Below are 26298 nucleotides of genomic sequence, written 5' to 3' on the forward strand. Positions count from 1 at the left end.
TATTTTTGTTATTACTGCTATATTTTTATTATTACTACATTAATATTGTTGTTATTGTGATTGCTTTTAAATTATTATTATTATTTTATTTTTATTATTATAGCTATATTTTTATTATTGTTTTATGCTATTATTATTGTGATCATTTTAAAAATTATTATATTACTTTATTATTATTATTATTATTATTATTATTATTATTATTATTATTATTATTATTATTATTATTATTATTATTATTATTATTATTATTATTATATTTTATTTTTCTTTTCTTTTCTTTTCTTTTATTTCCTTTTCTTTCCTTTTCTTTTCTTTTCTTCTCTTGTCTTTTCTTTTCTTTTCTTTTCTTCTCTTTTCTTTTCTTCTCTTTTCTTTTTCATTTCCCCTGGATTTTGGAGAAACAGCACTCAGCTTGAGTTTTCAATTTGCATTTCAAAGCCTTTTTTCCTCTCTTTCCTGTACGATGCACGCCTCCTTTTTTATTTTTCTTTTTGGGTCTTGAGTGCCTTCAGTTTGCATGCAGAGTGCAAAGAGTAAAAAAGAAAGCAAACCAAAAAAAAAAAAGAGAAAAAAAAAGAGAAAGAAAAAACCAACAAAGAAATGAGAGAAAAAAAAAAAACACAGCAAAACCTAAAAGCTAAAAAAAAAAAAAAATCCTTAAAAGAGAAAGAAAGGAAGGAAAGAAATTTAAAAAAAATAAATAAATAAAAGAAAAAAAGAACTGTAAAAATGAGAAAGCAGTAGCTGTAACCGAGCTTATTTGGCAGCCTTTTGTGCAGTTGAATGAGTTCTCTTGACCCTTTCTAGATAGCATGGCTCTCCCAGGCGGGCCCGGGGCTCCCTCACTAACCAGCTCTGCTCACACTGGTCACAGGCTGAGAAAGTTCTGCAGTTTGACCCCGGCACCAAAAACGTGACGTCGCTGCTGCTGGAGGCTAAGGAGCTGGAGGCTCGAGTCATCATCCTCTCTGCCAGGTGAGACACAGCTCTGCAATCCCAACCCTGCTCTCCCAGCACAGAGCCACAGCTCTGGGTGGCTTGGAAAAGCTCTCCCAGGTGAGACACAGCTGTGCCTCCCCTCCCCTGCTCTCCCAGCACAGAGCCACAGCTCTGGGTGGCTTGGGAAAGCTCTCCCAGGTGAGACACAGCTGTGCCTCCCCTCCCCTGCTCTCCCAGCACAGAGTCACAGCTCTGGGTGGCTTGGAGAAGCTCTCCCAGGTGAGACACAGCTGTGCCTTCCTTCCCCTGCTCTCCCAGCACAGAGCCACAGCTCTGGGTGGCTTGGAAAAGCTCTCCCAGGTGAGACACAGCTGTGCCTCCCCTCCCCTGCTCTCCCAGTACAGAATCACAGCCCTGGGTGGCTTGAGAAAGCTCTCCCAGGTGAGACACAGCTGTGCCTCCCCTCCCCTGCTCTCCCAGCACAGAGTCACAGCTCTGGGTGGCTTGGGAAAGCTCTCCCAGGTGAGACACAGCTGTGCCTCCCCTCCCCTGCTCTCCCAGCACAGAGCCACAGCTCTGGGTGGCTTGGGAAAGCTCTCCCAGGTGAGACACAGCTGTGCCTCCCCTCCCCTGCTCTCCCAGCACAGAGTCACAGCTCTGGGTGGCTTGGAAAAGCGCTCCCAGACCATGGGAGAGCTTTAAACCATGCCTTGCTGAAGTCCAGGCAGACTACATCCACAGCCTGCCCCACAGCCACCAGGCAGACACCTGATCAAACAGCTGTGCCTTCCCTCCCCTGCTCTCCCAGCACAGAGTCACAGCTCTGGGTGGCTTGGGAAAGCTCTCCCAGGCCATGGAGTCTGTCGTGGTTTAAAGCAGGATAGATGTGCCAGTTCCTAACCCAGCTCAGAGAGCTGCTGTCCAAGCCAGGGGCTGACAGCTTGGCCAGGAGTTTGCTGTGGGGAACAGTGTCAAAGGCCTTGCTGAAGTCCAGGCAGACTACATCCACAGCCTGCCCCACATCCACCAGGCAATCAGCTGATCAAACAGCTGTGCCTTCCCTCCCCTGCTCTCCCAGCATAGAGCCACAGCTCTGGGTGGCTTGGGGAAGCTCTCCCAGGTGAGACACAGCTGTGCCTTTCCTCCCCTGCTCTCCCAGCACAGAATCACAGCCCTGGGTGTCTTGAGAAAGCTCTCCCAGGTGAGACACATAGAATCATAGAATAGAATCATAGAATCAAATCATAGAATCAACAGGGTTGGGAAAGACCTCAAAGATCATCAAGGCCAACCTGTCACCCAACACCTCATGACTGCTAGACCATGGCACCAAGTGCCACATCCAATCCCCTCTTAAACACTTCCAGAGATGGTGACTCCACCACCTCCCTGGGCAGCACATTCCAATGCCTAACAAGTCTCTCTGTGAAGAACTTTCTCCTCACCTCCAGCCTAAACTTCCCTGGCACAGCTTGAGACTGTGTCCTCTTGTTCTGGTGCTGCTTGCCTGGGAGAAGAGACCAACCCCCACCTGGCTACAACCTCCCTGCAGGGAGTTGAAGAGAGTAAGAAGGTCTCCCCTGAGCCTCCTCTTCTCCAGGCTAAGCAACCCCAGCTCTCTCAGCCTCTCCTCCCAGGGCTGTGCTCCAGACCCCTCCCCAGCTTTGTTGCCCTTCTCTGGACACCTTCCAGCAGCTCAACCTCTTTCCTAACCTGAGGAGCCCAGAACTGGACACAGGACTCAAGGTGTGGCCTAAGCAGTGCTGAGCACAGGGCACAAGGACTTCCCTGGTCCTGCTGGCCACACTGTTCCTGATGCAGGCCAGGATGCCATTGGCCTTCTTGGCCACCTGGGCACACTGCTGGCTCTTGTTCAGCTGCTGTCAACCAGTACTCCTCTCTGCCTGGCTGCTCTCAGCCACTCTGACCCCAGCCTGTAGCTCTGCCTGGGGTTGCTGTGGCCAAAGTGTAGCCCCTGGCACTTGGACTTGTTGAATGCCATCCTGTTGGCCTCTGCCTATCTGTCCAGCCTGGCAAGGGCCCTCTGCAGAGCCCTTCTGGCCTCTCACAGATCAACTCCTGCCCCCAGCTTGCTGTCATCTGCACATTTACTGGTGACTGACTCAATGCCCTCCTACAGATCATCAATGAAGATCTTGACCAGGCTGGGGCCCAGCACTGATCCCTGGGGGTCACCACTGGTGCCTGGCTGCCAGCTGGCTGTGGCACCATTCACCACCACTCTCTGGGCTCAGCCTCCAGCCAGTTCCTAACCCAGCTCAGAGAGCTGCTGTCCAAGCCAGGGGCTGACAGCTTGGCCAGGAGTTGGCTGTGGGGGACGGTGTCAAAGGCCTTGCTGAAGTCCAGGCAGACTCCATCCACAGCCTGCCCCACATCCACCAGGCAGACACCTGATCAAACAGCTGTGCCTTCCCTCCCCTGCTCTCCCAGCACAGAGTCACAGCTCTGGGTGGCTTGGGAAAGCTCTCCCAGGCCATGGAGTCTGTCATGGTTTAAAGCAGGACAGATTTGTTCTTTTACTTCTTCCAAAAGGGGCAAAAGTACAAAACTGCTCACACAAAGGATTGGAGGGGACAGGCTCTGCTCACTTGCACCCTGGGATAGGACAAGAGGCAATGGATATAAACTCCAGCACCGGAGGTTCCACCTCAACATGAGGAGGAACTTATTCACTGTGAGGGTCACAGAGCCCTGGAGCAGGCTGCCCAGGGAGGTTGTGGAGTCTCCTTCTCTGGAGCCATTTTAGCCCTGTCTGGATGTGCTCCTCTGTGACCTGTGCTGGATTCCATGCTCCTGCTCTGGCAGGAGGGTTGGACTCAATCTTCAGCGGTCCCTTCTGACCCCTGGTATCTGTGGTCTGTGATCCTGTGATAGGATTGGAAAGTGTAAATGGAACAGCTAGGCACAACTACAGTGCTGCAGTGTACAGAGCAAAGCATAGCAAAGCATATGAGAGACAAATCCATAGTCTGGGCTTGACACAGAACCCCATCAAGGCAAAGATCCACACAGCCCTCCTTCTGTACCAGGCCAACAGAACCCAGGCTTCCATGCCCCACCCCCTACCCTCCAGACCCCTCCATCTGTGATGCAGCACAAACTTTGGCTAAGGCAACTCCAGCTGCAATTGGCAGCATTGCCAAGGCCAACCAGGCCTCACAGCCCTGCCAGGGAGATCAGAGCCTGGGCATCCTTGCTGGGAGGGAAAAAAGGGGGAAACTGACTTTGCATCCAGTATTTATAGGGTTGCAGGACTTCAGGTTATGAAATACAAAGATGACACTTTCTGATACACCTCCTGGACCTTTCCAGCTTGTGGAGGTCTGGAACTCTGTGGTTTCCTTAAAGGCAGTAGCCTCAAACTGCCACAGAGTCCAACTGCCAACCCAACATCACCATGGCCACTAAACCTTGTCCACAAGTGCCACAGCCACAGGTTTGTGGAACACCTCCAGGGATGGGGACTCCACCACCTGCCTGGGCAGCCTGTGCCAATGTCCTCACTCTGCTCTTTGCCATGCTGGAGTCAGTGCAGGTCTGGAGCTCGTTGGGCTTCCAAGGGCAGTGGGAGAAAACCCTCATGAAGCCTCACGTCCCAGGCAGGTGGTGGCTGATGTGCTCTGCGTGCTGCTGGCCAGGGGACTTGCAGCCCTGAGCATGGTGGAGCCATCTGGTCTGGCAGTCCTGCCTGCTGTTAGCAGCTGCAGAATCAGCAGTGCTTACTGGTGATGTAGCCAGATCCAGCTGGGAAAGAGGGGAGCCGCTGCCCCCTGTGCCTCCTGATGGTGAGCTGCAAGGAATGGGCCAGACTGGCAGAGGCTCAGCAGTGCTGGGTGCTGTAGGACCATCTGCAGCTGAGAGAGAGCTTCCCATTGCAGCAGGGAATCAGCCATTGCCCAGGAGAACCACTGATCAGAGGAGGGCTGCCGGAGGGGGTGGGGTGGGGGTGGTTTGTGTTTTACCTGGCACTGCCACCCCTGAGGGTGACAGAGGAGGAAAGGGACCACCTGGCACCTGCAGCCACATTGCCATTCCTGCTTCTCGTTGCAGTGAGGAAGATGCAGTCGCTGTGTACAAGTCAGCAGCCGTGCTCAACATGACCGGCTCGGGCTACGTGTGGCTGGTGGGGGAGAGGGAGATCTCGGGCAGTGCCCTGCGCTACGCCCCTGATGGTAGGCACCCGCCGCGGGCACCCACCCCCTGCCACCCGCGCTTGCCGCAGCCTGCTGGCAGCTGGCCGAGCAGCCCCTGCCCTCCCGGGGCTCCCCTGGGCTGGGGGGATGTGATGCCAGGGTGGGCTCAAGAGAGTGGAGGGTCCCAAGCGTTGCTCTTCACTCCCTTTGCCCCTGGGAGACAGCAGCATGGGCCGCGCTGCCATGCCCCAGACCCGGCTTGGGAAGATACTGGCACCTTTGGCAGGGGCTCGGGGTGGGGGTGGAGCGTGGGGTGTCAGCGGTCTGCAGAGCTGTCCCCAGCCCCATCCAGCAGGCAGGGCAGTGCCAGCCCCACGCTGCTGCAGCCCTGCCTGGAGCTCAGCTGCACCCAGAGGTTCCTTAGCCCCATAACCGTCTGCCCCCGAGCCCTGTGCGTGGGAGCAGTGCCGGAGCAGCCAGGGGGGTCCCGCTGAGCTGCCTTCTCCCTCTGCTGGCCCCAGGAGTGATCGGTTTGCAGCTCATCAACGGCAAGAACGAGTCCGCCCACATCAGCGACGCGGTGGCCATCGTGGCCCAGGCCGTGCACGACCTCTTTGAGAAGGAGAACATCACCGACCCCCCGCGGGGCTGCGTGGGCAACACCAACATCTGGAAAACAGGACCCCTCTTCAAGAGGTACTTGGGGAAGGGTCCTGCTGGAGGGAGCAGAGGACCTGCTGGGGGCGAGCTGGGAAAGGTGGAAGCATGTGGGAAAAGGCAGCACAGTCTTCAAGGAGCCCATCACAAAAGCCTCGGGGCATGTGGCACAGGGCTGCTTGGCCTCTCCTGCGTTGTTCAGGGTCAGAGCTTCATCTCTCCTTGAAAACCAGCCAGGGCACTGCTCCCCAGTTTGTCCAGTCTGCTTAGGCATCACCCTGGTGCCTGGCACCCATTTGGCCTATGCCAAGCCATGCTCTCCTGGACAACACTTGGGCAGCCGGGATCACTGTGGGCAGGGAACGACTCCAGGAGGAAGAGAGCTGAAACCCGTGGAGGGATGATCTCCAGCCTGGCTCTTAATTCTGTGGGTGAAAGAGGGGAGAAAAAGGGGTTCCTGCCAAAAGAGGACTCCTGTCCAATCAGGGCAGGGAGCTATTTGTGCCAGGCTAGAGCTGGGTGCTGCAGACAAGTTTCTTGCTGAACTGTGGCAGGGGGCAGTGTGCTGCAAGCAAGACCTGGGGACGTGAACTCTCCACATATGGGACAGGCAGCAGAGCTGGGGCTTTGGGGGAGGAGGGGGAGTGTGGTGTCAGCAGGTCAGAGCATGCCTGTGTGGGGTCTCTGCCGTGGGCAGTGCTGCAAATGTTCCCCAGAAGCCACTCTTTGTGCTGCCTGGGCTTTGTGCCGTGTCCCTGCAGACACTGGAGCCCCAAGGGCCTCTGCTGCAGGCTGGATCTTGGTGAAGCAGCAGTTGCAGCATGGCTGCTGGGGTGGGACAGCAGCTCTCTGAGCCTGCAGCCTGGCACCAGGGTGTTGCTTTTGGCAGTGGGATCTCCTGCTTGGGGTTGCTCTCTGCACGGTGGTGGTGGTGTCTGTGGGTGCCTGGGCTCTGCTGAGCATGGGACCTGTTGAGCCTGAAGATTATTCCAGAAGCATTCCTGGCACCCTCAGCAGCCACAAGATCCCTGGCATGAGCCATTCAGAGGTCTCCTCCGTGGTGTACTGCAAATGGTTCAGGCAGTTCTTCCATGCCTTGAGGGGCTGCTGCTCTCCTTGGTGGTCTGTGGTGCCAGACAGAAGTGCCTGGAGTAGTAGCATGGACACAGCTCACAAGGGGCTCCCAGAGGAAGGTACCCTTGGGTGCCATGGGGCAGATCATTCCTTAAGGGAATGGGACTGATCTGGTGGGAAACAAAGGGCAGTGACAAGAGACACAGCAGGGCAACAGCTGAAACAGTGACTGCGTCCAGCTGAAGGGGATGGCCACAGGTCTGTGAACAGACCAGGGGTGACCTTGGCTGGACTTCTGCAGGGCAGTGAGCACACAGCAAGCCACTGAGGGAAAGCTTTTGCCTTCCTGGCGCCTCCCTGTGGGTGTCCCAGCGGCCACAGCACGTTTGCTACGTGGGCCTTGCTCTGTTTCTCTCCACAGGGTGCTGATGTCCTCCAAGTACTCCGAGGGTGTCACGGGACGGGTGGAGTTCAACGAGGATGGGGACAGGAAGTTTGCCAACTACAGCATCATGAACCTGCAGAACAGGAAGCTGGTCCAAGTTGGGATTTACAACGGCAGCCACGTAGGGACAGGTTGGGCAGGAGGGGGCTGGTGCTGGGCTCCCTGCCCACGGCCTCATCGCTGTCTCCTTCCTCTGGGGTTGGCCACAGGTCCTGACCAACGACAGGAAGATTATCTGGCCGGGAGGAGAGACGGAGAAGCCTCAAGGCTATCAGATGTCAACCAAGCTGAAGGTAACAGCACAGAGCAGCAGGGCTGGCAGCTGTCCTCAGCCCTCTGCATGCAGGGCTGCGGCTTTAGCTCCCTCAGCACCACATCCACAAGTCCTTTAAACACCTCCAGGGATGGGAACTCCACCACCTCCCTGGGCAGCCTCTTCCAATGTGTGAGAACCCTCTCTGGGAAGAAATTTCTCCTAGTATCCAACCTGAACCTCCCCTGGCACAACTTGAGACCATTTCCTCTTCTTCTGTCACATGCTGCATATGAGAAGAGCCCAACCCCCACCTTATCCCAACCTCCTCTCAGGGAGCTGTGGAGAGCAATGAAGTCTCCCCCTCATTTTCTCCAGGCTGAACACCCCCAGCTCCCTCAGCTGCTCCTACCCAGCCCTGTTCTCCAGACCCTTCCCCATCTTTGTTGCCCTTCTCTGGACCTACTCCAGCCTCTCAATGTCCTTCTTGGAGTGAGGGCCCCAAACCTGAGCCCAGGATTTGAGGTGTGGCTTTGCCAGGTGGACAACCAGTACAGGGGGACAACCAGATGCCTGGACCTGCTGGCCACACTACTACTGATCCAGGCCAGGGTGCTGGTGGCCTTCATGGCCACCTGGGCACACTGCTGGCTCACATTCAGAAGCTGTCAGTCAGCATCCCCAGGTCCTTCTCTGCCAAGAAGCTTTTTAGCCACTCTGCCCCAAGCCTGTAATGTAGCAGAACAAGAGAGATGTGGAGGTGCTGGAGCCAGGGCAGAGGAGGGCAAGGGAGGGCCTGGAGAATAAATCTGATGAAGAGCAACTGAAGGAGCTGGGGCTGGTTAGTGTGAAACAGAGGAGGCTGAGGGGAGACCTCCTGGCTCTCCACAACTAGGAGGCTGTGGAGAGGCTGCTGCTGGTCTCTTCTCCCGGGTAATTAGGACAGAACAAGAGGGAATGGCCTCAAGCTGCAGCAGGGTAGGGTTAGACTGGACAGTAGGAAACATTTTTTCAGGGATAGAGGGGTCAGGGGTTGGAATGTGCTGCCCAGGGAGGTGGTGGAGTCACCAAGCCTGGATGTGTTTCAAAGTGGTTTGGATGTGGTGCTTGGGGATGTGGTTTAGGGGTGAGCCATGTAGAGTTCTGGGCTGGACTTGGTGATCCTGAGGCTCTTTACCATCCTGAATGTTTCTGTGATTCTGTGGAAGATGTTCAGAGCTAGAGAACAGCTTCCAGCTGGAGACAACCTAGCTGGGGTGGCAGGCAGAAAGCAGCAGAGCAGGGATGGAGGAGATAAGGAGCTCAGCATTCCTCATGGCAGGGAACACCTGGCACAGGCTTGCAGGAGACAGGAGGATGTGCTGCTCTAGCCAAGGCATGGTGCAGCTCAGGAGCCCACTGCTGCTAGGCAGGGCAGAGGCCAGAAGGAAACAGGCTCAGAGGGGACTAAACAAACTGGTGGAGAGTGGATGGGGTGGTGGCTGCAGATCTGGGCTCAGGAAATCCCTGCAGCTGGAGGTGATACTGGAAAAGGTCTCTCCACTTTTGCTTTGCTTCTCATGCCCTCCCCTGAAGTGTAGCCCAGCAGCCACTCCAGAGCCTGGCTCCTGGGCAGGCCACTCTCACCTGCATTCATTTGTCCTGCTGTCCAGGACTCACACATGCACACCATCAGGGAGCTCTTGCTCCTGCAGGGGTGGTGCAGGTGCCTGGGGATGCTGCTTCACTCAAAAGGTCCAGGGCAAGGCAGAGACACCTGCATTAACCCAGGGCAGTGCCCAGAGCACCATCCAGGGCACTAATCCTGGCTGAGTGGTAGCCCTCAGCAGCCTGCTGCTAGGGACAGGGGTGTAGATCAAGGTGCCAGTGCCACAGGAAGGTGACACTGGTGCTGATACCATCACAAGGACATTTTGGTTGGAAAAGACCTTTAAGACCATCAAGTCCAACTGTTAGCCCAGCACTGCCAGGTCATCACTAATCCATGTCCTTCAGCACACCTCCATGGCTTTTCAATCCCTTCAGGGGTAGGGACTCCACCACTGCCCTGGGCAGGCTGGTCCAGGGCTTAACAATCCTTTTGAGGAAGAAATTGTTCCTCATGCCCAACCTGAACCTCCCCTGCTGCAACTTGAGGCCATTCCCTCTGGTCACCCTGTGCCTTGTTCCTTGGGAGAAAAGACAGAGCCCCAGCTGGCTCCTGGCTCCTTGCAGGGAGCTGTAGAGAGCAATGAGGGCTCCCTCAACCTCCTCCTCTCCAGTCTGAGCAACCCCAGTTCCTTCAGCTGCTCCTCCCCAGCCCTGTTCTCCACAACCTCCATGAGATTCGTTGTCCTCCTTTGGACCCACCCCAGCCTCTCACTGTCCTTCTTGCCAGGACATATTCTTCTCTCATGGCTGTTCCTCATCTCAGGAGCAGAGGAAGCAAACATTCCCCACGCCAAAGCCAGGTCCCAGGGCTGGGCTGAGCGGTCTCATGCTGAGATGGCAGCTGAGGAGGCCACCACAGCCTTTTGGCCATGCTTGCATGGAGGGAACAGAGGCAAGCAGGTGTTTGTGCTCCACCTTGCAGATTGTGACGATCCACCAGGAGCCCTTTGTGTACGTGAAGCCCACCCAAGCCGACGGGACCTGCAGGGAGGAATTCACCATCAATGGAGACCCTGTGAAAAAGGTGTTCTGCACCGGGCCCAACGAGACCATCCCAGGTAACTCAGTCCAGTGAGGAGTGCAGCCCCAGCCCACCCCTTCCCAAGGCTCCCTTCCCAAGGAGGGGTCCCCAGGGAGGGTGCGGAGTCACACAGGAGGCCCAAAGGATAAGGAGCAGAAAGGCGACAGATGCCCCACGTCAGCTCAGCCCCACTGGATGCAGGGCTTTGACCCCAAGAGATGATTTTGCCACTGTTTCTTTGCTGGTTGGGCTCCAGGGCTGCTCTGGGGATCAAATCCCATATTTCTGCCTCCCAGCTGCTCCAGTTCTCATTGCCTTGATCTCCAGGAGAAGCAAAAGCCCTGAGGCAGGCTGGCATCTGCTGCACTGGTACTGACACCAGCTTCAAACCCTTCAGAGAAACAGAGAATGTTTAGAGTTGGAAAGGACCTTTCAAGGTCATCCAGTCCAACCCCTGCAGTCAGCAGGGACATCCCCAACTAGAGCAGGTTGCTCAGAGCCCCAAACAACCTCACTTGGAATGGTTCCAGGGATGGGGCAGCTCCCATCCCTGAGCAACCTGGGAAAGGCTCTCACCACCCTCACTGTCAAAGATTCTTCCTTCTCTCCAGTCTGAATCTCCCTCTCTCAGTTCAAACTCTCACCCTTTGTCCTGCCACAACAGGCCCTGCTCAGAAGTTTGTCCCCATGCTACTTCAGGACAAGGAGAGAGCACAGATGGGGAGGGCAAGCTGCTTAGCAATGCCAGCCTTGCCCAAATCCTCCTGAGGTCCATCCACTTGACACTCCCATGCACATTTCATTCCCCAGCCCCATGTTGTGTCCTGAGCTCTGTTCAACCTGCTGGGTTCATGCTGTGCTCCTCCAGCACAGCCTGCAGGCACCAAGCCCCCTCCCACCCCCTGCAGTGTGTCAGCAGCACCAACTCTCAGCCCACCTAACTGGGACTCAGCCAAGGAAAGAGGTCCCTTTGCCCCCAGCTTGCCAGCAGCAGCAGGAGGCAGTGGGAGGGGGTGGTCGAGGTGATTGCATCTCGTATCAAACCAGAGCCATGCAGAGGGCAGCTCTGTCTGGGCACAGCCAGGGATCCTGCACGAGGTCCCTGGCACAGGGCTGTCTCCACCTCTCCACCCATCCTCTGCTGCCCACAGGCCGTCCCACCGTGGCACTGTGCTGCTATGGCTTCTGCATTGACCTGCTGATCCGGCTGGCAGGGGTGATGAACTTCACCTACGAGGTTCACCTGGTGGCTGATGGTAAATTTGGTACCCAAGAGCGGGTGAGTGTGGGCAGCCCGCGGCAGCTCTCTGCCTCTCTCGCGTCTTGAGCCCCCCCCAGGTCCTTCCCCGCAGGCGTGGGGCGGGGGCGCGGTGCGGGGAGCCTGCTGCGTGCGAGGGGGTCCTGGGGGGCGGGGGGCAGGCGGCGGGGCAGGGGCTGACCCCCCCGTGGGCTCTCTGGCAGGTGAACAACAGCAACAAGAAGGAGTGGAACGGGATGATGGGTGAGCTGCTGAGCGGCCAGGCCGACATGATCGTGGCGCCCCTCACCATCAACAACGAGCGGGCACAGTACATTGAGTTCTCCAAGCCCTTCAAGTACCAGGGCCTCACCATCCTCGTCAAGAAGGTATGGGCTAGCCTGGGCTCTTTGCTGCAACTGGAGACCTGCCTCTTTCTCCCTGGCTTGCAGACCTGTGCCGTGCCTGCACCGTGCCCAGCTCCCCCAGCTGCTGCCCCTGCCCACCCAAGGGCAGCCAGGGCAGACCCCAGCCTTGCTGTGGGATTCCACCCTCGGGGTTGCTGGGTTTAATGCTGGGGCTTGGCACAGCCCCCCTGAGCCTCCCTGTGTGGCAGAGCAGGAGGAGCTCGGAGCAGGCCAGGGGTCCCTGTGAGTGCAGGCAGGTGGGCAGGGCGCAGGCAGGATGGGTGCCAGCGCTGTGCTCTCTGCCCTGTGCAGGAAATCCCCCGCAGCACCCTGGACTCCTTCATGCAGCCTTTCCAGAGCACGCTCTGGCTGCTGGTGGGGCTGTCTGTGCACGTGGTGGCAGTGATGCTGTACCTCCTAGACCGATTCAGGTGAGTGTGCTTTGGGTCCCCCGAGAGCTGGAGGGCACAGGGAGGTGCTCCTGGGAACTGTCCCCTGGCTCCCCACAGTGTCTTGCTCAGCCCTGCAGCCCTTCAGGAACCTCTCACAAGGACTAGGCTCACCTGCTTGTGGCCTCTGGCTGCTGCTAAGCTGAGAGATGTGGGGGACCAGCAGCTGGGTGTGTGGGAACCCACCTGTCAGACCAGGCACTGTGCTGATGCCTGACCAAGGAGACCACCAAGCTGGCCAGGATTAGATGAGCTCTCTGGGCTGAAGAGAAATGTGATGGGAGCAGTGCTTGAGGTGGACAGGGCTGCAGATCAGCAAAGGGGACATGGAATGCAGTGGGACATGAGGGGTGAAGAGCTGCTGGGGACAGTCTGTGGGGGTGAGTGATGTGGAGCTGCATCAGGAGGGTTAGGGCACAGTGGGGAGCCCTGGAGAGCAGGGGAAGGGAGGTGAGCACAGCTCTCTGCTTTGTTTTCCAGCCCGTTTGGCCGGTTCAAAGTAAACAGTGAGGAGGAGGAGGAAGATGCCCTGACCCTCTCCTCAGCCATGTGGTTCTCCTGGGGAGTCCTGCTGAACTCTGGCATTGGAGAAGGTATATCACAACACACAATGGGACTGCTGGGCCCTGAGCTGGCAGGGGACACCAGGCTGGGGGAGAAGCCCCTGCTCTCTTCCACTGCCTCTCTCTGTGCCAGGGCTGATGCCCTGGAAGGACCTCATTCCCTGAGCCTTCCTTGGAGCAGGCTGGCAGGAGATTTGGTGATGCTGAGGGTGGCACTTGTGTGGGCCATCCTGCCAGCCCTCACCATCAGTGATGAGAAGCAGATCTCTCTTGGGCTGCTTCTGCTGTCCAGAGTCTCTCAGAGTGAGACACAGGATGCCCTGGGAGGAGATGGGGCTTTGGTGGTTTGCAGAAGCTCCTTGCACAGCTGTCAGCAGAGCAGACAGATGCTGCCTGTCTGAAGCTGCCACAGCTCTCACGTGGGATGGAAGTGACTTAGTGACCGAGCCAGGCCCTTGCCATGCCAGTCTGACCTCACCTGTGTCCCTCCAGGTGCTCCCCGGAGTTTCTCTGCCCGTATCCTTGGCATGGTGTGGGCTGGCTTTGCTATGATCATTGTGGCTTCCTACACTGCCAACCTGGCAGCCTTCCTGGTGCTGGACCGGCCCGAGGAGAGGATCACTGGCATCAATGACCCCCGGGTAAGGACACCTCGCTTGCTGACCCCTTCCCTGCCCACCTCTGCTGAAGGTGGACAGGATGATGCAGGAGGTGTCTCCAGAAGGTATCTGCTGGCTCATATGATGTGGCTTGCAGTACCCAGAGCCCTGCTTTAACCTGGCTGCAGGTCTGTGCCAGGAGGTCAAGCCCTGGGTAGCCTTACCTGGGGCTGTTGCTGGTGGGTCTGAGCCCCTGCATGGGGTGGGAGTGGGCCGTGGGGAGGGATCAGCAGGAGAAAATCTTGCCCACAAGCAGCACATCCCCGGGCAAAGTGCCTGCCAGTTCCTGGAGAGCCTGCAGTAACCACCGAGGAAACAATTCATTATGGATGAGTTATGGCTAATGGAAGTGTCCCTGCGGTGCAGTCGATGCTCTCAGCAGACAGCAGCCTGCCTCAGACACAGCTTCTGCTCTGGCTGGGGCACAGCCACAGCTCAGCAGCCCAGGCACACAGCAGGGTACCCCCCAGCAGCACTGACCCTCAGCAGCACTGACCCTACCGCATCCTCTGTCTCTGGCACTGCCAGCCCTATGGCATCCACAGGCTTCCTGCATCCTCAGTGCCACCCTGCCACTGTCCCATCCCCTACCCTGCCACCATGCTCCCAGAACATCTGCTGCCCCCCAGGGAGATGAGGAAGACATTGTTGAGAGTGAGGCTGGGGAGACTCTGGCGCAGGCTGCCCAGGGAGGCTGTGGCTGCCTTCTGCCTGGAGGTGTTGAAGGCCAGGCTGGATGAGGCCTTGAGCAAGCTGGGCTGGTGGGAGGTGTCCCTGCCCATGGCAGGGGCTTGGAACTGGATGGTCTTTAAGGTTCCATTCCAACCCAAAGCATTCTATGAGTCTATGGCATCCACTACCCCATGACATCTCCAGCTCTGCTGAGGACCATCAAGGTCTTTTCTGGGAAACCATTCCCTGAAAGAGATGGGAAGAGGAAACACAGCTTTGGGGTGATAAAGGAGGGATGGAAAAGGAGCCCTGCCCTTGCCTTTCAGCTTCGCAACCCCTCTGATAAGTTCATCTACGCCACGGTGAAGCAGAGCTCGGTGGACATCTACTTCCGACGGCAGGTGGAGCTGAGCACCATGTACCGGCACATGGAGAAGCACAACTACGAGAGCGCCGCCGAGGCCATCCAGGCAGTCAGGGACAAGTGAGTGGCGCCAGCACCTCCCCTGCCCGGGCCGGGGACACCTGCCGGCAGCTGCAGCTCGGTGGAGCAAGCAGCGCTGATGCAAGCCTGGAGCTGCACTCAAAGCATTGACGGGACCTGTCCCAGCTGGTGCTGGGGGGGATCTTAATCCTAGTGCATATCCTCGGTCTCTGGGTGGAGGGCACAAGCTCTGCGTGGGGAAAGGCACAGCCAGAGTCCTGACTGTGGCCTCCCCTTCTGGCCTCAGCAAGGCTGGGTGGCTTCAAACCTCCCACCCCTCCAAAATCTTGCCAAGCCTCCGAGCAGCACAGACCCTGCTGGGAGGAGGCTGATGCTAATCAGTGCTTAAATTAGGGCTGGGAGCGCCCTCACCGCTGTGCTGGGGGCTGCAGACAGGTTGGGCTGCCCCGACCTTACCTCTCTGTCCTCTCTTGGTGTGCAGCAAGCTCCACGCCTTCATCTGGGACTCGGCGGTGCTGGAGTTCGAAGCCTCCCAGAAGTGCGACCTGGTGACCACGGGGGAGCTGTTCTTCCGCTCCGGCTTCGGCATCGGCATGCGCAAGGACAGCCCCTGGAAGCAGAACGTCTCCCTGGCCATCCTCAAGTCCGTACCCAGCCCTCGGCACGGGGCTCGCCCCAGATGCTGCATGCCTTAGCCAGCCACTGCCGCCCCACTCTCCCCGGGGGCCCCGGGGGCTGCCTTGTGCCTCCCGGCTAAGGGGAGGTGTCTGAACAGCCAGGGGGGCACCCATGGGCTTCTGCAGGGCTGGTGGGAGGGCAGAGCAGGGAGCAGGGGCAGAACAGGGCAGGAAGCACAAGCTGTGCTGAGCCTCGGGGGTATGGTCAGAGCTGTCAGAGAGCAGCCCTGGGGCCACCCAGCACCAGGTCCTGGTGAGCAGGCAGCAGGGTGCAGCAGTGGGCAGGGCTGCTGCTATCTCCCCACTCCTTCCTGCAACAGCTTGGCCAACAGCTCCATCTTCCCGGGGTTCTTCTTTCAACTCTGCCTGTCCCTGTTAAACAGAGGAGCACCAGGACCCCTGCTGAGTCCAGCTCTGGCTTTTATAGCAGTGCTGGCTGCAGCACGGGTGCCCCAAGTCAGTCTGATGTCACAAGTAAAAGCAGGGACATGCCACACTTGGTATAGACAGAGAAGTGTGAGGGGGAGGAACAGGCAGCTGGGAAGCAGCAAGTGGAAAGAGGGAGACCTGAGAAATGAATCTGATGAAGAGACAGGGTCAGAAGCCACCAGGGTCCTGCCCAAGACGGGAAGATGAAAGGCCTGAGAGGATGGCCAGGATGTGGAAGATGCAGGCAGGACAGTGAGGCTGCAGTTCAGTTTTGGGCCCTCACCCCAAGAAGGACCTTGAGGTGCTGGAGCATGTCCAGAGAAGGGCAACCAAGCTGGGGAAGGGTCTGGAGAACAGGGCTGGGGACCTGAGGGTGTTTTGTCTGGAGAAAGGAGGCTGAGGGAAGACCTCATTGCTCTCTACAGTTCCCTGAGAGGAGGCTGCAGTGAGGTGGGGGTTGGGCTCTGCTCCCAGGTAGCAAATCACAGGGTGAGAGGAAATGGCCTCAAGTTGCACCAGGGGAGGTTTAAGTTGGACATGAGGAACAATTTCTTCCCCAAAAGGTTTGTCAAGGCCTGGCCCAGGCTGCCCAGGGCAGTGCTGGAGCCCCCATCCCTGGAGGGGTTTCTGAGCTGTGTAGATGTGGTGCTGAGGGCTGTGGTGACCTGGCAGTGCCAGGTTAAGGGTTGGACCTGCTGACCTGAAAGGCCTCTTCCAACCAAAACAGTTCTATCATTCTATGACTAAGGGTAACAGAAGAAGCCATGGAACCCTGTCCATGGGGTGATCTTACCATGGTGATTGTGGCAGCAGCACAGATGGGATTTGGGACCACAATGTGAGGAGCTCGGAGAGGCAGGAGGAGCCCTTTAGTGTCCTGCTGGGGGACCATGTGGAAGCCCAGGGCTGCAGGTGGCCTAGGCAGGCAGTGAGGACATGCCAAGAGCAAGAGGGAGGAGGGTGCAGGGGGACCTGTGGTGGAGGGTGTGCTCTGTGCCCACCCCCCTCCCTGCATGTCAGGCAGGTGGCATGGTTTGGTTGCTCCCAAGCTGTGATATCAGGTTGCTGGGGAGTGCCAGCCCTCACCATGCACAGCCAGGCAGCAGATTTGCCCCTGCCCTGATCTAGAGGGTGCTGGTGATAAACAGACAGGATGGGGGCCAGCAGTGCCTGAGCTCCCAGGTGGCCCTGGTGGGTGGGGGGACTGTGCAACAGGGCACCGGGGATGTGGCTCATGTCAGCTCTCTGCAGCTTCCCTCTGAGCCCTGCCTACCCCCTTCAGCTCCATCCCTCTCCTTGGGACTGAGCTCACCTGTGGCTCTTCTTGGCAGCATCTGGCCAGCTCTGGGGCTCTCAGACACGGGGCAGTGGCACTGAGCAGCTGTGGGTGGCTTGAGACAGCATGGTAGGCATTGGCACAGGCAGCCCCTGCAGACAAGCCACACACCCCTCTGTGCAAAACCCCTCCGTGCACACGCAGGGGCAAACACCAGCACACCAGGGCTTTGGGTGGGCATGAAGGCACAAGGGGCATGAAGGGGACAAGGGGCATAAAGGCATGGAGCATGTATGCCCCAGCTGCCTGCTGCACTGACCTCTCTGTCCTGTCTCCTTGTGCTTGCAGGTCCCACGAGAACGGCTTCATGGAGGATTTGGACAAGACTTGGGTGAGGTATCAGGAGTGTGACTCCCGTAGCAATGCCCCAGCAACACTCACCTTTGAGAACATGGCAGGTTTGTTCTGCAAACCTCTTTCTTCCTCTGGGCTGGGGGCCTGCTTTCGCTCCAGACACTCTCCTCTGCGGGGCTCTCCTCTCGGGCCAAGCTCTGCCGCTTCTGGGTTTGTGCTCTCCTAGCGCTGGGAGGCTGCCGAGTTGGGCTCCAACCCCCCTTTGTCCGAAGCTGCTCTGTAAAGCTTCCCCTCCCCCTCCCGGGGGTGGCTTTCTCACCGGTGGGACTGTCCTGCCTAGGACCTTGCTGCCCTCACTCTGCTGCGGCCAGACTGCAGCTGTCACCGTGCCAACAGAGCTGTCACCAAGACAGGGAGAGGGGACCAGCACCTCAGGGGAGGTGCGAGCATGGACCCTGCTGTGGGAGGGGGCTGGGGGCAAGGGGCAGCCCCCCCGATCTGGGGAGCATGTCCTGCCTTCCCCTGGGCAGGGGGCAGGAGGAGGTAATGTATCAGAGGTGTTTGTTCTTGGTTCCCCTTTGCAAAGACTGCAACTTCCCCCAGACAAGCTCTCCCTCTGCAGCGATCTGATGCTGCTGGTCCCTCAGCCGGCTGACGTGGTGATGTCTGATGGGACCCCAGCCTCACCGGTACCACCAGCCAGGGCAGGAGCACCGAGAGAGGGGGCACTTTGCTCCATCTCCTCAAGACACCACTCCCCAAATGTCAGCCCTCGGACGGCACAGAGCTCTGTGCCCGGCTGCCCTTCCCTGTGAGCCAAACAGGAGCACCAGAACTGAGTTTCTGATGCAAATCACCCCACAGCCGCAGGGCACGACGGCTGCCCTGGTGCTCAGGGCAGCACCCCACACACCGTGCCCACCCCAGCTGGCATCGTTAAGCACAGCCGCTGCCCCGTGCCCGACCCACCGACAGCAGCTTGCACGGACGGCCAGCACCCTCCTGCCCATCACTGCAGGTGCCCAACCTGCAGCACCTGCCCTGCTCTGCTGAATTCCCGTCCCTGGCCCCTCCAGGGCTGCCGCGGGGCGGTGGGGGAGGGAAGGGAGGGGGTGGGGCCGGAGGGACCCTGGCTTGGCAGCTGCTCCCTGCTGGCGAGCGCGGTGCGGAGGAAGCGAAGGGTGGGGGTGGGGAGGGTGGGGGTGCTGCGCTGCCGTTTCCATTGCCCCCTGTGACTTTGCTGCTTATTTCAGGTGTGTTTATGCTGGTGGCTGGAGGTATTGTGGCCGGGATATTTTTAATATTCATAGAGATAGCTTACAAAAGGCATAAGGACGCGCGGAGGAAGCAGATGCAGCTGGCGTTTGCGGCCGTTAATGTGTGGAGGAAAAACCTGCAGGTAGGACAAACCGTTTCTAGAGCACATCTCCACCAGGTGCGTTCTCCATCCCTTCACCACACCAGTGACTGCAGAGCTGCGGATTAGCATGGGGCCCTCTGTCCCGCACCCCAGCAGCTCCAGCCGGGCGTTTCCGGGCAAGCCCTAGGGTAGGGTCCCTGCCTCGTCCCTGGGAGCTGCTGTTGGTCGATGCCATCTCCCCCGGCGGTTGTTGCGCGCAGCTCCGGCGGCTGGGACAGAGACCTGGCCCGAATGCCCCAAGTGGTTCTCAGGATGGGGACTTTGCTCTTCTGGGGACCACGTGCCAGAGCCGTGTCTTGTCCTGGCCGAGCAAGTGGTGCCGGCACAGCTCCTTTTGCGCTCACCAGCAGATGGGAGGGGTAAGCTGCTGCCACTGAGCATCCCTGCCCAGTGCTCGGCTGGAGAAATGCTCCAGGAAGGGTTCCCGTCACCTCCTCCTCCTGCCCCTCTCCCTGGGGATGTGGTAGCCCTTGTCATACCCTTGCCATACCTGGGACTGACTCCAAAAAGAGGTGGTGCGTGCTCTAGTCATTTGGAGACAAGGACGTCTCCCCACACGGGAGCCACTGAGGCCGGTGCCTGTCAGTGCCAAGGCTCCCCCCGGCCCCTTCCGTGGGGCCATTGCTCTCCCTGGCTTCTCCCATCCCTGAAACACCCCCGTGCTGCTCAGGCTGGGGAGCCCAGGAGGGTCAGTGGTCGCTGGCAATGACACTGAGCCGCGGGCACATCCGTGTGCCACCAGCTTCACACTTCCCTTACCCTGCTGCTTTCGGGGCTGAGCCCCACGGTGCCCCTGAACCCCAGTTTAGGGCAGCTGGAGGCTCTGTCTGAATTGCCTGGAGTGATGTTTTTTTTCCTCGGGGAAGCAAACCGGCGTGCAAAGAGCAAGAGATCCTTTAGGTGACTAAAGGAGCCTGCCGTGGGCAGCAGAGCCAGTCGATGACAGAGAGAGACAGAGGCTCGGGGACCCCAGGAGGACCCGGAGCGGTGGCCCACAGGAGCAGCGCTGGCTGGGGCACGCGGGGGGCTGCCCTGGTGGGAGCCACCTGCCCGAGAGCAGCGAGGGGAAGCAGGAGACCAGGCTGCTGTACCCTGAGAGCTCGCTGGGTTCAGGTCACTGATCAGAGTCTGGGGAAAAACAAACAAACAAACAAAAAAAGCCATTCCTCTAGATTTTTTTCTTTTTCCTTTTTTCCTTCTTCTTCTTCTTCTTCTTCTTCTTCCTTTTTTTTCCTGTTTTCCTTTTTCCTTTTTCCTTTTCCTTTTTTTCCTCCTTTGCTTCCGACCAAGCGGCAGCACCGAGGGGGTTCAGGCTGCTGGGACAGAGCACACTTTAGCCGCACTGCCATTTTTCACTTGCCAACCTTCTAGAAAGCACTGCGCTGGGTCCTTGGGCAGAGGTCTGTGGGACTGTGAGCAAAGCATGCTGCCCTGTGGGGGTAAAACAGCCTCATGGTACAGAGCCGTTTGACATTGTGAGACTTTTCCACAGGAGGAAACGTCAGAGCACTAGTATCTGGTACATTGCTAGAAGGTAGGCAAGTGGAAAGATTTATTTGTTCCAACAAACAAACAAAAATAACGGGGTGTTTTTGGTTTTTTTTTTTTTTTTTCCTGGGGGAGGGGAGGGAAACAAAAAAAAATCAGAGTTTTGCCATGGCTATTCCCAGAGATGCCATGGGAAGAAAAAGAAAAAAAAGAAAAAAAAAAAAAAAGACATTTTCATTCCATTCATCTTTGCTTTCCTTTTCCGTTTGTGCATGTCCGCAAAAGAGAGAACTGAGAAGGAGGAGCAAATGTATCCCCGAGCATGCTCTACGCACCAGCGGGATACATTTTGGTTACCCCCGTGCGGTAGCAGAGCCAGACCTGGTCACTCCGTCCCCCGTCGGCAAGGTCTCACTCATTGGCACGAAAGCAATTGGGGAGGAACCGTTGTCAGCGCCCGCCCCTGAGTGCGGCCGGTCCCCGCGGCTGGCGGCCCCCGCGCCGTGGCGGCTGGTGCTCCCCGCCTGCGCCAACCAGGTCCGACTCGCTCACACCAATGCCTACATTTTTCAGTTCTGTTTCCCCTTTGAGTTCATCCCGACCCCGATGACATCATAGTGCTAATGCTTTGCCTCCTCCCTTTCTTTTCCTTTGGTTCCTTTTCCTTTTGCTTTTCTTTTTTTGTATTCTTTTTATCTTCCAGTTTCCTTTTTATACTGTTGTTATTATTATTATTATTATTATTATTATTATTACTATTTTTATTATTACTATTATTATTACTATTTTCATTATATTTTTTTCCCCCTTTTTTAAAAAAAAAAAAAAAATTCTTAACCTCTTTTCCTTTTGGAACAAAGACAAACCACCACCACCACCACCACCACCACCACCACCAGCAACAACCCCGTCTGGCTTCGCAGAGCTGCACCATCTGAATTTTTTGGATGCATTTTTTTTTCTTCTTCTTCTTCTTCTTCTTCTTCTTCTTCTTCTTTTCTTTTCTTCTTCTTCTTTTTTTTTTCTTTTTTTTTTTCTTTTTTAAACAACAGACTGTTCATACAATGACTCCTTCTCTTCCGATGCAGTCCTCTCTCTCTCTCTCTTGTGGCGCTAGGATTCAGCCTCAGCCAAAGGCCCCCGAGCGATACCTTGTGGTTTTTTCGGTTGGTCGTTTCTTTTTTTTTTCCTTTTTTTTTTCCTTTTTTTTTTTTTTTTTTGTTCTTGCTTGGTTGTGTTGTTGGTTGTTTTTGGTTTTTTTTTTTTTTCTCTAGCGGTAGGTGCAGCGTCCCCACCTCTCGGTCTGGCAAGGCTAGCAGTGGAAGCCAGGGGCAGGGCGCCAGGCAGAGCATCCTCCCCAGGAAGCCAGGTCAGCTGTGTGAGCCTGGAGGCAGACAACCCAGGAGAGCAGGGCTACTCCCCGCGGGGGTTTGCAGCGCTCCCGGCGGCGTGTGGCCGGCGCCGGTAGCTGTTAGCAGTGAGGTGGCCGCGCTGTAGCCGTGGGTCACGGAGGCCCTTGGAGGACTGGGAGTGAAAGGACACTTCCAGTAGCTTTCTCACCTAAATGAAGGACATGACACGGGGCAGTATTCAAGTAGGTTTAGCGTTTCAAACAGCACACTAGAGATCTAATCACTTATACATATTCATTTTAGGATAGAAAAAGTGGTAGAGCAGAACCTGACCCTAAAAAGAAAGCCACTTTTAGGTCCATCACCTCCACCCTGGCCTCCAGCTTCAAGAGACGTAGGTCCTCCAAGGATACGGTAAGAGGAAGAAGAACAATTCTGCCCTCTCTCTTTCTCTCTCTTTCTCTCTTCTGCCATCCCATCGACTGCCACACCCCCATCCCGAAGCTGCCAGTGTACATGCACAGCTCATGTTCGTCACCAGTCAGTCAGTCAGTCAGTCAGTCAGCCAGCCCGTGTACCTGAAAGGATGCTGGGATCCTGGAGGGCAGGCAGCAGGTGGCTTGGAGTCCTGTGATGAGTTGGGAGATGCAACTGAGTTTTTGTTTCAGTTTTGTTTTTTGTTTTTGGTTTTTTCTTTCTTCGTTTTGGTTTGGGGTTTTTTGTTTGTTTTCTTTTCTTCTTTCTTTCCTTTCCTTTCCTTTCGTTTTGCCTGGATGATTTCTGATGTTCCTCTCTGTGCTTCGCTCACCTTTACCGGTGCTGAACCTCTCGAAACCGATGACATCCGGTTTGGTTTTGGTTTCTTTTTTTTTTTGTTTGTTTTCCCCTTTCTTTCCTATTTCTTTTCTCTATTTATGGTTGGTTTTTGTTTTGTCCCTGAGTGTTCCTGTTCCTTGTTTGTCATTGTATGCCTAAAGAGAAAAAAAAAAAAAAAAAAGAACAAAAAAAAAAAAAAAGAACCAAACAACAACCAAACAAAACCCGACCCGAACCGACCACCCCTGATTTCCTTTGGGCACCGTTGTCACCTCACCCAGAGCCATTGCCGTGTCACATTTCTCTCCATGTGATTTTTGTTTGTGACAATTAGCAGTCGGGGGCGTTAGTCCTGGGCACAGGAGTGACAGCTGTCTCTGGTTATCGTCAGCAGTAAGAGCAGAGGCACAAAAGGCTTGAAAGAGGAAGGGTGCTAAAAGCCCCCCGGCCCGGGGCCGAACTCGTGCTTCCCGCCTGGGAGTTAAACAAAACAAACCAACCAACCCAAAAAACCCAAACTCAAAACTGCTCGCAGGTAACCAGAGAAAATTGCCAAATTGCTGCCTCTCAAAGCCAGCTGTTCCCAGATGTGCAAAAGTGTCTGCTCGTGCTGGAGCTTCAGACACCCCCGCGTCAGGTCGGGCTGTTGGTCTGTCGGACTGAGCCGGTGTCCCTCTGCATGTTGCCGTCTGTTGTATGACACTCTGCACTGTGGCTACTCTGTTGTCTCGTGTGGCAGCGGCCGCTGCGTTTTGCCGCCCGACCTCCCGGCGCCGCGGGCTCGCCGAAATAGCCTCCCCGGGGCCACCGGCTGCTTTCTGCCCGGGGTTGCTGGGAGCAGGCTCCCCGCCGAGGCTGCCTAAGGCACGGCGGGGACGGGGGGGACGGTGGCAGCGTGAGGACGTGCGGCACCCCAGTGCTGGGATGCCCCGGCCGCAGGCTCGGGGCGCCGCGGGCAGCAGCTTGCGATACCGCAGGGGTCTCGGGGCCACGGCGCTGCGTGCGAAGGGGAAGCGACTGCCTTTGGCACCAATGCAGGCTCCAGCCAGAGAAGCTCCTGCAGCACCCCGGGACGCTGCCCCGGGGACAGCTGAGCCCTCGGCGGGGCTCGGCTGCCACCATCTCACACAAAGTGCTCCTCTTGCTGTCACCTTGAAGCCTGGAGGGCATGGGGGGAACACCCACACTCTGGCCCTGTGCCCCATGGGGCATCCCTGTCATCTCCTGCACTGCCTTCATGCTCCCTGGGTGGCACCTTGTGCCAGTGATGTTCCCATGTCTAGGGTACCTCCTCCTCACTGCTGCAACACCCAAGCAGCTTTGCAGGAAGGTTGCAGGCTGTGTCTTTGTGGCCTGAGCCTCAACTAGAGAGACAGAGAGGGGGTGGGTGGTGCAGGGGGTAGAAAGTGGGAAGAGTGAGGAGAAGGAGGGACAAGTGGAGTGCAAAGAAAAATGGGAGAACAAAATCCAGAAAGATCTGGTGGGGGAACCCTCAGCATGTCCTGAGCAGACCACCGAGTTCTGTTGTGTTTGAACCACTCCACAGTTAGGAAAACAAAGGATCCTGTCCTGGAAGAGGACCATCACAGTGCAGTGGGCTCAGGGGGAGGGGAAGAGGGGGGCAGCCTCACAGTGGGCATGTGAGGTGAGAAGAGCCCAGGAACAATAGGGCAGCTGCTAGCTATCACATTGCTCCATCTTCAGCGAAACATTCTGGCCCAGGCTGGCTTTCTCCATGGTGTGACATCCACCCTACACCACACCATTCCACACCACTCAGTCCCAGGGTAGGAGCACCCCAGAGCCCTGAGCCAACCAGATCCAGGAGTCACCTGCACCAGAAATCACCTAGGCAAGTGGTGGAGCCCTGCTCTCCCCTTCCCTCACCTGCTAGGGACCAGCATAACATAAGGCTCTCCATGCTTGGGGTGCCAGCCATGCTCTTCTTGGCATGTTGCTCATGGGTGAGTTGTGGAGGAAGATGTCCCCACTCATCCCAGAAGATGACCCCTGCCTTGGGGGCAGCTGCACCTGTGAGGCAGCTATGGGCAATGATGCCCCACTGCCTAGAAGCCTGTCACAGACTTCTGCCTACCATGGGGCAACGCAGCCAGGGTCTCAGGACACGTTCCTCAGGGAACAGGCTAGGTGGGTCAAGAGCAGGGTAGCGATGCCAGCATCCAGGCCATCGCAGCCAAGGTGGAGCTAGCAGGTCCGAGGTGCAGCTGTTGCAGGAGGCCCGTGGTGGAGCAAGCTTTGTGGTGATGTTGGGCAGAGCTGCTGGCTGCTCCGCGGGCGAGCGGCCAGCGGGAAGGTGCTGCCACCAGCTCCTGTCACAGCCTGCCGTTGGGTGCCCTCCGCTTCCATGCAGCAGCCCTGGCTCAGAGACCCCAGCGCCCTCCCGCTGTGGAAGGCCCCATAAGTACGTAGCATGCTGGGACACGTTGCCTGGGGGCCTTGTAAAGATGAGCAAGCAGCGAGGAGCTTCTGTTTCTTGGTGCTCAGCGGAGCCGCGGGCCCACACCAGGTCTCAGACGGGCAAGGCTTGAGAGCCCATGGGGCTGGAAGGCCAGGCTGACCCCAGCCCCATGGGCTGTCCCTGCTAGCCAGCGAAAGACGCAAACCTGGTGGCCTTGCTTCTTTCCTTTGCGTTGTCGAGAGTTTTAAAAATGGATTCTGCTCTGCAGCCCTGCAGAATGGTCCCTCAGGAGTGCCAGAGAGACAGGCTGGCACCATGGAGCCAAGACAGCCCTGGGAAGCTACCGCCCCACTCTGAACGTCCTAGCGCCCACCATCACCCGAGCTGCACAGCCTCTCCGCGGCACATCATCCCCACCGCCCCAGGAGGAGATGCATGTGTTCCCCATAGGCAGCTCCTGCAACTCGAGTAGCCCTGGCAGCGCTGGCGCACTCCATCCATCGCAGCCACCCACGCTCCTGCAACCCCACAGAAGCCATGTGAGACGCACAAACCACACAGACACCCTCCGAGCGGCACACTCCCTACAGACACGTCACCAGGTGCACAGGTCCCTTAGCGCCCCCCAGCGCAGAGCCGCTCTGCCAGCCGCGCTGCCAGCCCCGCGGGCGTCCTCCCCTGGCACGGCGCCGCCACGGCACCGCCGAGCCGGGGCCGCCGCTGGCCCTGCAGCCCTGGGGATGGTGCCAGAGCTGGTGGAGAAGCGAGGGGGGGTTCGTGGAAAAGGTCACCTTTTGAGTGAAGGATCAGCAGTCCCAAAGCCAAACGCTTCTTGGCTGACCAGCAGCCTAGTTTTGGGCCAGAAAGAAGCAAAAAGTAGGTCAAAGACAACTGATTTTCTTTCTTTTTTATTTGTTTACTTTCTCTTTTTGAATTATTATTGTTCTTTTTAAACCAAGCTGAGGTTTTCTACAGCAAGTTTGCATTTAGCTGGAACCCCTAATTTTTAACTGAAAGAAAAAAAGCCCAAAAACCCACCCCACAACTATCTCTCCAAAGTAAACCCCCCCAAAATCCTTCCAGAACAATCTTCCACCAGCCAGGAGCTTCCCTCTGAGCCCAGATTAGGTCAAAGTCATTTTTTTTTTTTCCTTTTTGGTTTGTTTTTAACTATCTTTTAATTTTTCTCTTTGAAGACACATTGAGTTCTTGTCTCTTATTTTCCTCCTGACCGTCATTGAGAGTTTTTTGGTGCCTTCACTTCACTTCCATCCCTTTGACATGTTTGAGTCTCTTCTGCAGTTGGTATCGATCCATTTCTTGCCTTCAGACTGTTTGGTTTTGGGGGGGATAATTGCACCACCCCCTCTCAACTATTTCCCCTGAGTTACTGAGATGTGCTTCTAGCATTAGCTCTCCTTCAACATCATTTTGGAGAT

The 26298-nt window shown here is 56.6% G+C and overlaps 1 protein-coding gene across 13 annotated transcripts in view; it reads left to right on the top strand.

The window, feature by feature from the left end:
* The window catches only part of GRIN1 (glutamate ionotropic receptor NMDA type subunit 1), a 50312-nt gene that overhangs the window by 21352 nt on the left and 2662 nt on the right, over positions 1 to 26298 (top strand). For 2 of the 13 annotated variants that reach the window (XM_054174514.1, XM_054174516.1), the window contains 17 exons: positions 878 to 978; positions 5014 to 5135; positions 5618 to 5792; positions 7249 to 7393; positions 7482 to 7565; positions 10098 to 10233; positions 11348 to 11475; positions 11658 to 11822; positions 12153 to 12271; positions 12770 to 12882; positions 13345 to 13493; positions 14510 to 14667; positions 15110 to 15271; positions 17359 to 17468; positions 18618 to 18763; positions 21928 to 22038; positions 25128 to 25784. In XM_054174514.1, coding sequence (XP_054030489.1) covers positions 878 to 978; positions 5014 to 5135; positions 5618 to 5792; positions 7249 to 7393; positions 7482 to 7565; positions 10098 to 10233; positions 11348 to 11475; positions 11658 to 11822; positions 12153 to 12271; positions 12770 to 12882; positions 13345 to 13493; positions 14510 to 14667; positions 15110 to 15271; positions 17359 to 17468; positions 18618 to 18763; positions 21928 to 22038; positions 25128 to 25331 — 2328 coding nt within the window. In that variant the 3' untranslated portion in view covers positions 25332 to 25784. Of the gene's footprint in view, positions 1 to 877; positions 979 to 5013; positions 5136 to 5617; positions 5793 to 7248; positions 7394 to 7481; positions 7566 to 10097; positions 10234 to 11347; positions 11476 to 11657; positions 11823 to 12152; positions 12272 to 12769; positions 12883 to 13344; positions 13494 to 14509; positions 14668 to 15109; positions 15272 to 17358; positions 17469 to 18617; positions 18764 to 20276; positions 20319 to 20557; positions 20810 to 21927; positions 22039 to 25127; positions 25785 to 26298 lie in introns of those variants that run through there. The other 11 variants (XM_054174513.1, XM_054174515.1, XM_054174518.1 and 8 more) reach the window with 8 other exon arrangements.

Source organism: Dryobates pubescens, chromosome 29, assembly GCF_014839835.1.
Source record: "Dryobates pubescens isolate bDryPub1 chromosome 29, bDryPub1.pri, whole genome shotgun sequence".
In the NCBI taxonomy this organism is placed as follows: Eukaryota; Metazoa; Chordata; class Aves; order Piciformes; family Picidae; genus Dryobates; species Dryobates pubescens.